Consider the following 12803-nt stretch of genomic DNA (forward strand, 5'->3'; position numbering starts at 1 on the left):
CAGGACTCTTCCTAGAGCTGGCAGCCCAGCCAAACTGAGCAATCAGGGATGGCAACAGAGGTAACCAGGAACCTGATGCCTACTCTGGTTGAGCTACAGAGATCCTGTGTGGAGATGGGAGAAAATTCCAGAAGGACAGTTCCGTCTTCCTCATGTCTTAGTTTTTTGCTCTGAGATGCACTGTCAGCTGTGAGACCTTATATAGACAGGTGTGTCTTTCTAAAAATCATGTCCTATCAGCTGAATTTACCACAGGTGGACTGCAGATGATTGAGAGAAATGAATTGAATTACAAGAATCATAGTGAAGGGTCTGAATACTTCTGTCAGGGTGATATTTTTCCTTTTTAATAAAGGGATCCGAATACTTTCTGAACACACTGTATGTCAACAGGGTTTAGAGGACCTCAGAGATCTTGAAAAACAGCTTGGGTTTGATAGCATATAATGATAACCATCTTTAAGACCAAAACATACTCTGTGTAAGGGCACAGACATAGATATTTACCAAAATATATCATATATATCTGAAAATATATCACCTAAAATTGTTGGTGCCTGGTCACAAAAAAAGAAGCACAGATAACCTTATTTAGCCTTGTTTTTTCTTTTCTTTCCCTTTTTTTGTTATTATTTTAATCTCATTTAATTAAAGGCAGCCTTCTCTGTTCTCCAGCACCTGTAGAGGATAGTGCTACAGGTTGAGGTAATAAGGACTTGCCTCAGTTAAAACTGCAGTTATACAAACTTTCACACCTGAAGCTTGGTTCATTTGGTCTGGGACAAAAGCAACCCTTTATCACTCACTTTCTAATGAATTCAACTGCTGAAGCTACATAAGAATATAACAAGCACAGTACACTGCAACTTTTACTGCTTTTGACCAAGTGACTGATCAGGGAAAAAGAAACCTAAATCCAGCGGTCTTGTTCTGGTTGTTTGGTGAGCACCAAAGTTTTGACTGGCATCTTTTACACCAGCCCAAAAAAAAATACACTGAACAGCTCTAAGATCGTTTAAAACAAAAACCAGTGGTGAAAGCACCCTCAGCAGAACAAATTTACCTTTACCAAATTTGCAGTTATTCAGATCACATAAGACAAATTGACACCATGGACTTGGGGGCTTTCAGGGTCCCAGAGCAGTTGCCTGCTTTGCCCAGTTGGTAATTCAGCTGTACTCAAAGATCAGTGCCAGCAAACAGGTTTGCAACTGATGAAGGGTGTGAATTTAGGGCTGGGTTATATGGCCTAAGTCTATGTGAAAGCTGTGCACATACTGACTTCGCTTCACAACCCAATCATGAAAATGCTGGTGTGACCAGGACCTTAGCATGACCCAAGTGTGAGCTTTAGCTTGAAGTGTCACTACGAGGCATGCTTTGATTTGTGCTCCTGTTTGGTTCTTCACAGCTGTCACAGCAGTCTCTATAAAGAGTTTATCATTTGCACTTGTGCACTTGCATAGAGTATGTTTCAGACATTAGGAACAGTGACCCCCTCATAAGTTATATCAACAACAAAACAACAAACTACCAGCAATGAAACACGCAGAGGTATATATATATATATATATATGTCCTGACACACTAAACAATGTCCAATTGAAGCAGAACGATTCTCTACAACAGAAAAGTGGAGTCTGAAATCTGATAGAGAAGAATAATGTCACTGTTAAAAACATACCATTAAAATCAACTATTTGTGATGTATATTGCATTCCTGCAACCATTTTATCCTAACAGTGTCTTTTTACTACCTCCACATGATACCAGCATCCCTGTGCTCCAGCTACAGCAGGGCTATCTCCCACAGAACAATCTTGACATCTCCATTAGCCTCTATAGACTAGAATGCGGTGCAGCCATAAGACATGTTGAGTTTGTGGTAAGGGTTCTGACTCTTATTGTCTTCACTGGAAAAACTACTTCTCCAACAACCCCTGCAGAAAGCAGAGCTCTGGGATTATTACAACAGGAGTGGTAACCAAACCCAGCCAGTACCCACGTTTTCTAGATCCAACTGAGGCTCGAAGCTATTTTTTCATTACTTTATTTCTTACTGCCTATTAGTGTGCCAAGCTAATGCAAAAATTGATATTTGAAAATAACCCATAATGTACCTAAACCCAAAACTTTACACAACAAAATGTCCCTAACCTGACCTGAAAGCTAGTACTTTGTCAAGACTAGTCAGGAAAAAAACTCTTATTTTCATAGTTTTGGCCATCATACTACTAGTTATGAGGGGAAAGAATCACAGTCAGCCAATCAGACAAACCAACAGTTTGTCTGGATTATCTAAGCCACTTCATTTGAAGTGGAAAAATGGAAAGTGAGCCCACCTGAAATTCTGATAATACTTTGAGCCCAACTGTTGGCCAATACCAAGATATTAAAGCCAATGGCTGAATGATGGCCTAAAACTACAAAAATAAAACCCAAATTAAAATAAACCAAAAATATCCCTTAAAAAGACGAGGCAGACTGAGTAGAAAGTGAGTACACCAAAATGGTACATTATGATGCTTTATCTCATTGATGAGATCTACCAGCATACAAGGATCTGAAGAGGAACTGTCCTTCAGTGTTGCGTATATCTACACTACAATCACATTTCAGGGTGGCAGCGTAGCCCAGCAATTACAGAAGCTGTCCTTGAGAGTGGACAGTCTTGAGTTCACTCACATCAACATGAATCACACCCATGCAAACTGGGTCATTCTGTGTAAGAGCTTCAGCTGATTCACTGAAACATGTCATGTAAATGTCTTGACAAAATGAGGGTTCATAGACCATAGAAAATGGCTACAGAGTTCCTCACCTCTCCATGGCAACATAGCTCACATGGCTGTTCGCGCTGTCGGTCCAAACTGGACCTGACCTGATCTCTAACTTGGCAAAAACACCCTCGACTGCTTCAAGTGTGTGTGTGTGGGGGGGGGGGATCAGGAGAGGCAGAGGGAGCTGGGAGAGGAAGTGAGGGTGCAGACTGGTGTGGGGAGGCCATAGTAGGAAGGGTCAGTGAAGGGAAAGAGGAAGAGGAGGAAGAGGATGACCCCAAGCAGGTAGGAGGAGAGGACGGTGAGGCGTTGCGGGTGCTCCAGGGCTGTGCTGATGGCAGGGAAACCCATGTAGTTACAGAAGGAGTGGCAGAGGACTGGGCCCATCAGGTGACCTGCAACACACAGTAAGGAGGAAACATTAACACCATGTTGACCAATGTACAGGAGGTGTGTACACAGGCCTCTACAATAAAGCACATTGGAGTCAGGAGAGTTGCACTGAACTGGTGTGGTGTCATAATATTACTGTATATCACACAGTATTAGGCCCTATTCAGAAATAAGTGCCCTCAAAATGTTGTGCCCCTTGCTGCTTTCTAGCACACACACTCACTCACACACACACACACACACACACACACACACACACACACACACACACACACACACACACACACACCACTCTCTAATTATAGTAGTATGGTTATGTGGTAATCCATAGGGTTTGGTGTGAAAACAAAAAATGTGATAGAAAATCCATAATTCTGTCTCTAAGTGTAAGATGTAAATGAAAGCTTCTCACCTGTTCTGATGAAGATAAAAGCAGTGTAGGCCCCAAACACTGCTGTGTAGGAGAACTGGAACACTGTTACAGACCAAAAGAAAAGGAAGTTCATCATCAGCTTCCTACTACTGTATGTCCCAGTCAGACCATGTGATACAGTCAGAGGAATGCATTGCACTTTTTTTGACACAAGATCTCACCTGCAGAGAGGAAGATCCCCGACAGCGTCCCCTGTCTGAACCGCAGCAGCTCAATCACGTGGTGGAAGTGAGCTGTAAGACAGGCGACAGCAGAAGTGACGCAGAAATGCACTGACATGAATCAACTGTGCATCAAACACGTGAGCAGCAGCTACTTTATCTGTTTCAAAATGTTGGGATTTACATTAACAATGTATCTGCTGCCATCCTCAACAAGTCCTCATGACTGCGACTCAGATTCTAAACTAAATTTAAGAACAAATTCAAAAACAGAAATGTTCATCTGAGTGCTGTGAGGTGCAGTTTGACTCACAGTTGGTTCATTATGTGGAGGCACAGGATGCATCAGCTCCATGTTAGCATCACTTTTCTGATATCAGTATAGTAACCAAAGTATACTGTAAGTAATCAAACTTAGGGTCTGACAGTAGGGCCGTTACCATAACCATTACTATATCACTGCTGATTCAGCTTCATGAAAATATAACACAGCTAATCAGTTTGTCAACAAAGCAGTTATTTTAAATAATTGTGGCTTGGAATGTAGGGGAAAATACAACCGAAGATCTAAAACTGAACAGCAGGTATTTGAAATTGGTTGATCGGTTTGATACCGATCCCATTCTGGATTCATATAAACACAACATCATGAATACTTTTAAAGTGGACATCATGCTCTAGTGCTGTTCCCAGTTGGTCAGGTGCTTGTGGTTTGATGGTTCAGGCAGACTTTCCTGCACACATAGTGTAAGTTCTAATGACCCCTACCATACTCCTGTGCATGACAGTCATCTTTTACCTACAAACTTAGATGGCTTTGTTCATCATTAGGGATGTGAAAATATCAGATTTCCACACAGTCAGAGAAAGTGTAAGTGCTGCTTTTTCCTTCCTGCCAGGCTGCTGACAGCGCTGTCAGCCGGACACTAGAACTGAGAGTATCAGCAGCAAAGCAAAAAGAAATAAGTTGTGTTGCTTCGTGCTACCTGCTCTTTCTATCACCTTCTATTTCCATCACAGTTAGTCTGGTGGTTCAATCATTTTAAAACAAGACTTGGTTGTAAAGTTTACAGGATGCCACACTGTTGCTCCTACACTGCTGTGTACTTTAAGGCAGCTAGAAAAAAATATAATGAGTCGAGGGTTTCTTGATGGATGCATCAACACATCGACATTTAAAGGGCCGCCTTACCATGTAGATGAGTTCTGATTTTGTCAGCACTCACCCACTCCGAAGAAGAGAGGGCAGGTGAAGATGGCAATTGAAGGGCCAGCACAGGGCACCAACATGGGCAGCATGCAGGCCCTGAATACCAGCTCCTCTGTTAACGGTGCTACCACCTGATTTCTCAACCAGCGCATGTCACTGAAACACAACATCCAGAACCACGGGTCTGCAGGAGAACAGAGAGAGAGAGCAGGAGCTTATTTCCTCTGTTGTAGAGACAGCACTTCATTTACACTTCACTGAACAACACAAAAACTGAACTGTTTCAATGTTGAAATGTGTCAAAGTGGTTTGAAAAGGCTCTCAATCCCTGATACCATGGAGAAAAAGAGGGCAAAATCTATAGCATGTTAGCTGTCTCACCAAAGGCTACCCTGATCCCATCCATGAAGCTCCAGGGACAGTCCATGGCCAACTGCATGAGGGGACCCAGAAACAGGACCTGTAGCGCACACAGGTTCAAACTTTTAGAGTTGGAGGACTTGGGATGTAATCAGTTATTTGTGACATACAATAGCCCAACTATTAGTGTTTTCAACTATTAGTGTGTAGTCATATCTGCCATACATGCAAAGTTATCATAAAGGAAGCAAATATTTATCAAATAGTAACTGTTGTCAAATAAACTCACAATGATTTTACAGTTTTTCAAAAGGTTTTTCAAAACCCCTGGAACCCAACAGACAAAAGAATACAGCTACGTTGAAAACATGGTTTCATATGAACATAGTAACACATATGCAGACATCTTGGGATCAATTCTAATGTCTCTCCATTAATTAATAAAGGTTGGAGCTAACCACTGCGTTTTTATAAAGTGACCTGCATCAGCTATACAGGGCTCATAGGGAGAGAAGTGAGAAAAAGATGAGGTGAAAGGGGGAAGTTCGTTTGGCTGCTGGCTCCTTCAGCTTCATTTTAATGGTGCCAATTTGCCCAAATGTCACCAAATACAAGTCAACTTGTGGCCCACAGCTCAACTCACTGACTTCATACAAACATTATACTTCCTGTTATCAAAGCATCATGCCAACTGTAGTTCCAAAACTTGGAACATGATTCTCCCCCAAATAGAAGACAAAGATTATAATGTATGTGTGTTCATATCTGAGTTATAACTCAGAGATGCAGTATGATTTTGGACACAGATTGGATAGTACCATAATTGTCCACATGAGCTGTGTCCCAACATCCACTGCTGCTGTAGCTGCCAACCATGTGAATAAGCAGGTCAAATCAGCCTGCAGGTTGTTTGTAGAACACCTACATGAACTTGTCCCTCTGACTTCACACAGTCATCGCCAAGACATCATCACCATGACAGAGATGGTTCATCAACGTTGTGTAGGATGTGTTTCTTACCATTGTGAGCACCAGAGGAAATATGATGGCGGGAATAAGGCCCTCAAACCGGATGCCCATAAGAGCCAGTAATGACGGACCAGTCTGACACACAAAAACACACACAGTAAGTAAAAAAAGCCAGGTTCTGTCTGATGATACAACAGCTAATGTGTCATAGTGCAACGTGACACAACAGAACATATGTAATAACAAGTTTAATCCTCAGGTATTAAAGCTGAATGTACAGACAGTAATCAGCAGCCTCTGAGACATGGACTCACCCTGACACTGGTGAATTCTCTCCATGCCCACACAAAGAGAGGTGACAGTCCCGACACGATCAGGACACTGGTGAAGCGTCTTTTTATCACAGTAGGGTGATCCCTGAGAATAGACCAGCACACACAATCATCACCACCACAGAAAACAGGAGACACAAGAGCTGAAACAGCTGATCTGCAACACCTTATAGCAGTCAAGAAGGTTACCAAGCCTGACATTATATGTGTCAGGATGTGCTGGATATTGGACCAAACTCCATTAAAAAAAATTATAGGGTGTCTGGCTTCTCATGTATCCCATGGAGCATTCTCAGTCAGGGTATTCTTACTTTGGTATAGTTGTTTCCAATCCATCCACACAGTGCCTAAAGGACCCATGTGTAGGATTTTGTCACTATTGTCTTGCAGTGAGAGCGCAGATTGCAACCAGTCTACAGTGGCCGTCAGGTGACAAAATGGGGTCAACTACATACTGTATATAAAAATGGGATTTTTTTCTTTGGCTTTTGGATTATTGCAGAAAATAACATCTGTGACAAGCAAATGCTTATGACACTTTTTGTTCCACAAAATAATCTCACAAATGGACACAGCTGTTATGTGTTAAAATACAACTATCAGAAGTAAAAATGCATCACCCCTGCAGCACTATATAGCTGACATGTAACAAGCTGTAACAGGCTGCGGCATCAATGTAAAAATGCAAAAGATATCTTACAGAGTCACTGTTTGGTTCAGTTTGTCTATTCTGTTAGCCTGGGCTATTACAGAAACATGTCAATTCAACATGGTACACACCATGTAAGAGAACCTCTCGCCTATATAGATATAAATGGCTCATTTAAACAAATGAAAATATGATTATTAGTTTAAGGAGATTTTGCACAAATAAAAATCTATTTATCATATTCTATTTCTGCCAATAGATCACTGCAAATATCACACAGTGGTCCTTTAAATTCTGACTGGACCTGTAACTTCTTGGAATCTTTGCTGGCTGCCAAGCAACTGCCACCAGCTAAGAAATATTCCAGTCCATAAGCCGCTGTAAAACAACAGGTTGTCATTTTTACACTTTAGTTTCTGTAAAGATTAAACAAATAAGACCAAGAATGTTTCTTAGGCAGATTAAGAGGTGTTGGTTGGTGGATTTTATGACGGCCAGGCTAACTGTTGTCCCCTGTTCCCTGTCTTTGTCTTAAACTAAGCTAACCAGCTGCTGGTGGCGTCATGTTTGTGCTCTGTGTCAGGTTACACATGTCAGTCCGGACTGGGTTGCAGCTCCAGTTCACTAGTCTGAGGCGGTTCACTGCTGGCCACAGAGCGGCGCTAATGTTGTCTGTCTCATGCAGTATGAGGACAACATGCTCGGAGAGAAGCTGTGTATCGTGTATGACTTCCGTATGATGTATAATATTTGTGACTTTACATAGAAGCACGTTGAATCCTGTGCCAAATATATGGATAAGAAACTAAATCATGTCAGAATGCACATAACTGAATCACATAACGTTAGCAAAGTGCAGTAAAGCCATAGTATGTCTAACAAAGAGCTATCTTCGGCTCACCTCGGCAGGTCACTCCTCCACACGTACAAACTGCCGACATAAGAACAAGCGAGCAACAGACAGGACAGCACTGACACCCAGCATAAACCCTCTGGAGCTACGAAGTCGCTATTGCCGTTTATTATCCCCTGTGTCAGAAGGTTTGGTGATAAATCCTCCTCCTCTGACATGACGACTACCTTTTGAAACAAAACCAAAGTACTACTGGGCACCGGGACGGCCGCTGGACCATCTAACCAGATAAAACACCCGCCAACATGAGCCAGGAAGTTGTCAATAATCTTCTATCCGAAAGCAGGCTAACCGGCTAACGAGGCTAGCTGGGGTTCTAACTGCTGTGGCGCTGTATTTCTACGTCATGAAATGTTTCTTACTCTCTTCCTCTTCTTCCTCCTCTAGCGGCGGGCGCCTCTACTACTGATGAATCCCTGCCTCTACTAGTCGTGTCCTCTGTTAGGTAAAATTGTAAAAACTGGTCCCATTTACGTTTTACTTTTTGACATGCGAGAGACGGTGAAACATCGTTAAACCACCGCGAAAGAAAACGTTTCGACTGTAAACTGTATTGTTGTTTTCCCACCAATGCTCTACTGTCTCCTTACCGTTGCCAGTAGAGTGGAAACAGCGACACCCTTGTTGCCAAAAATATATTACATCCGTAGTGATAAAAGCCATAGAGAGTGAATGGGAAAAGTTAAGAATTTGTTGATTTTGAGCTCATTTCGCATTGAAAAGCGGATTTTTAACACCTTTGTGTCATTTAGAACAGAAGTGGTAGTACTTGGTAGAAGCTTTGTTATTGTTTTTTTTTTTGTTGTTGTTGTTTTTTTCAGTATATTTTTTTCCTTTTCAAATTACAGTAAACATTTTTAATTTTTTGTAAAACAATGTAAAACAAAAAAATCCACTATCACCACTCAAAAATATTTTGCTATGGATATGATTTACAGTTTTGCAATTAATGGCATGTAAATGAAAACTTATTTCACATAATTATTACGTGTAACTTGACTAACCAGAAAACATCCTGTAAAACAACATTCATTTTTAATTTAAAAAAATGATTGATTAAAATTGTTTAAAACATACATTTTTTATTGTGTAATAGTGCATTATTTGTTGTATATTATGTACACAATGTTCTGAAGCAAATACATTTCTTTGGGATTTGAACAGTGTCTATTTGAAGGCCCTCTGGTGAAAAGGTTGTCTTCTATACCTATCTTCTATGTCCTGTTTGTATACAATAGTAGATTGCTAATTCCAAGTCATTTGTTTATTTGTATAAACTTACTTTAAAACTCTGGTTTATGTACAGAACTAAATTTTCTCAGATTTGGCTTGAGACTTTGGTTCACAGTGGATGTCCTGTAGTAATTTTATGGTACCACTGAGTGGCACTAAGAAGCAGCACTCAACTCTAGTGTCATAACCCTGGATATAGAGTATATATCTGTGGTAAAATAAAAAAATTAATTTAATTAAATTTAAAAAAAAAACACTGTATCTGTTACATCACACAAAACAAAATTAGACCGTTGTATTCTGCCAGTCACTTGTAACCGTGTTATTTAAGACCAAAGAATAGATATGAAGTATTTCAGTCTATTACAGTAGTCCTGCAACAAAAACTATCTAACAGATGAGCATGGAAGTTCATTCCATTATGAGTGAGCAAATAATTTCAAGTTCACCTCTCCACACCACAGGTCACATGACATGACATGGCATCAGAGCTAGTTCCATCTGATAATGAGGACCATGAGACATTGGTAAAGATGGTAAGCTGGTAGGTGGACCTTTGAGCATAGATTACTTTGTCACACACGATGCTTAGCGTCACAGAGGGGTTGATTTCTGTGTTCAAAGTGCTGATGGTATATATATATATATATATATATATATATATATATATATATATATATATATATAATCTTAATTCAGATAGCAGTTCTTGTCCTTGGCATGTTTTCTTTAAAAGTGTTATATAACACAGAGTTGCACAACTGCAAAAAGCACATCCTTACACAATCCACAATGAAGCTTGGAAATAGAAATAAAACATCACAAGAAACAAAGTGATCATCACTCTGCTGGTAATTGAGATACACAACAACTCAAAAACAGATGCATCTGCATCATCATATACTAACTTTAGAACATTTCTTATTGTTGTCAAAACACACACTGACAGACAGACACACACACACACACACATATTTTCTCCAGTGTGTCACTTTCATTCTTCATGAGTTACTTCCTGTTACTAATCATCCCAACCAGCAGGCCACCTCAGCTTCCCCCTCTCTAACCACATAGTAGAACACTCACTGTTTGGAATGGATACTATGTGCGCTTTCTCTTAGTACTGTAAAAATCACAGGCATGAAACAGAGCCACCTTACATGTGCAATTTTGGTTGTAGCTGCTAAAAAGCTGCACGTGCCACTAAATGTATTTTTTGTGTGTTTTTATGTTTGTAATTATGTTTCCCTCAGGGCATAATGTCCAGATTAATTAATAGTAAGGGAATGTTACTTATATGATACAGGGTTGGTCTAAATCCTGTCCACAGCAGATCCAGATCAAATAAATTCCTGTGGTGTTCACTGTGTCCATTAGTATGTATTATAGAATTAGGTTTGCTGTTGTCTCCTGTTGCTGCTCTCATTTTTCTTGCATTAACTGGAATCTGGAGGTGTAGCTCTGCTGCTGGATGATCTCAGCAGTGTTGTTTCTGACTCCTCACATATTTCCTATCTTTTTCTTCTCTTTTTCAGTCCGTGTGTGTTGTTCATATGAAATGAGAGGGGGGAGTGGTGAGAAAGCATACATGTCATAGGGGTCTGCTTCTCAAAAAAAAGTGCCAGCATAGGAAAAATGACTAAGATTCTATAAATAGATGGAGCTGGATGTTCACACTTTACACAGTTTTTCCATGATGGCCATGGGAAACTAGTATGAACATTTGTGTACGGTGGAGGGGGCTAGGCTGGGTTAACACCTACCCTACAACCAGCAGAATGGTTAAAACAGGATCTGTGCACCACTTATGAGAAAGAACTCTCTGTTTTTCTCTCTATTATTGTCGTAAAGCTCTCACTTCACCAGCTGTGAAGCTGATGGAAGAATGTGCTCAAGGTCAAGCCTTGACTTGTACTGACCACTCTGGAGGAGAGAACCTTCACAGGTTTACAGGAGCTGATGGGAAACACAGCAGAGGAAAGTTGACTGAAATTGAAAAGGCATGTTTGTCATAGCCCTGTGAGGAGTGAATCACTGCAGGGAGGTGTGTGTAAGTCTTTATCCCCGGAGGTTTTGTATTGAAAGGATCAAGTGCCCTTACATGTAAAAAAAAAAAAAAAAAAAAAATTCAGCAAATTTCTTTTTGAGGGTACAGGTTACATTCTTGGAATATAAAAATATTGTGTCTACAGAGTATGATTCATGGAACAGCAGCCAGTAGCCAGGAGCCTCCCAACAACAAAACTGTACGTTTCATATTTTCTCAACATAACCCCCCAAAAGCTGGGGAAAAAGCAGGGAAAAATTATGGTGGAAAATATTTGATTTATCCACATATGTATTTCTTTACATAAATACAGTGTAAAATACTGATATCTTCAAATTCTAATATGAAAACTATTCTTCAGGCTGTCAGATTCCCAGAAAAATACAGTCAAAAAGACAATGTGACCTCTGTGTCCTCAGTGATAGTATTAGCCCTGTCTGACAGCTTTAGCCTGTCTGACTGTCTTCTGTAAGTGCTGAGTATATTGTTTAATCACATCCATTTACACTTGTCTAGCACTTTATTAGGAACACCTTTTTGTGCAATTATCAGTCAAATCAGCAAATAATATGGCAGCAGTGCATTGTATGAAATCCTGATCCAGATCCAGGCCAGGAGCTTCAGTTAATGTTCACATCAAACATCAGGATGGAGAGAAAATGGAATCTCAATGACTTTGACCATGGCATGACTGTTGGTGTCAGACGGCTGGTTCGAGTATTTCTGAAACAGCTGATCTCCTGGGATTCAAAAGAGAGTCAGTGATGGCAAATCTGAAGTCTGAAAATGCATGGCACAGCAGGTTGCAATATCTATATCTCACTCTTCCTCGCTTCATCAAAATAGTCCACTTGTTGAAGAATACACACAAACCTGTGCAACTCTGCATAGATCTCACCACTAACACTGTTAAAATGAGACTGAAATCAACCAAGACAATTCACCACTGCCTTGACAATGGTAGGAACATTTCCCATATATTTGCAACTTCAATACATTTACATACACTTGGAGAATCTATAACATGGAGTACTGAAGCTGTTCTGGAGGCTCATCGCTAACATGCTTCATGTTACTTTTTCAGGTGATTCATTCATGATTGTGATTCATTTCCAAAATTACATATTAAGACTGTACTGTGTTAAAATGTTTTCCTCGTGGTTAGCTATAATTAAGATTTCTATGTGTCATTAGGTGAGGGATAGGGTTGGATGAGGATTTAGCCATTGAATGTAGTCAGTTGAACTTTGTCTTAATTGCAGTAATATTAATATTAATAATAGTGCCTGTTTTGCTTCTGCACACAAATGTACACCTAAGGTG

At 40.3% G+C, this 12803-nt stretch overlaps 1 protein-coding gene across 1 annotated transcript; it reads right to left on the minus strand.

Moving 5' to 3' along the window:
• Positions 1-1080: 1080 nt before the first annotated feature.
• On the minus strand, positions 1081-9188 carry rce1a (Ras converting CAAX endopeptidase 1a). The gene is made up of 8 exons (XM_018671128.2): positions 8189-9188; positions 6621-6723; positions 6358-6441; positions 5359-5437; positions 4994-5161; positions 3768-3839; positions 3586-3648; positions 1081-3175 (listed from the first exon to the last, which is right to left on the minus strand). The coding sequence occupies exons 1-8, from the start codon at positions 8356-8358 to the stop codon at positions 2946-2948; spliced, it is 969 nt and encodes a 322-aa protein (XP_018526644.1). The 5' UTR covers positions 8359-9188; the 3' UTR covers positions 1081-2945.
• Positions 9189-12803: the final 3615 nt, after the last annotated feature.

The sequence above is a fragment of the Lates calcarifer genome, linkage group LG14, assembly GCF_001640805.2.
Source record: "Lates calcarifer isolate ASB-BC8 linkage group LG14, TLL_Latcal_v3, whole genome shotgun sequence".
NCBI lineage: Eukaryota > Metazoa > Chordata > Actinopteri > Centropomidae > Lates > Lates calcarifer.

Excerpts from the sequence above, each read along its gene's own strand:
- rce1a (XM_018671128.2), bottom strand. The coding sequence starts at position 8,358 with ATGTCAGAGGAGGAGGATTTATCACCAAACCTTCTGACACAGGGGATA. Across the intron at positions 6,442-6,620 it reads GAGAATTCACCAGTGTCAGG|ACTGGTCCGTCATTACTGGC; the intron begins GTGAGTCCATGT and ends TTTGTGTGTCAG. Across the intron at positions 3,840-4,993 it reads CCCTCTCTTCTTCGGAGTGG|CTCACTTCCACCACGTGATT; the intron begins GTGAGTGCTGAC and ends CCTGTCTTACAG.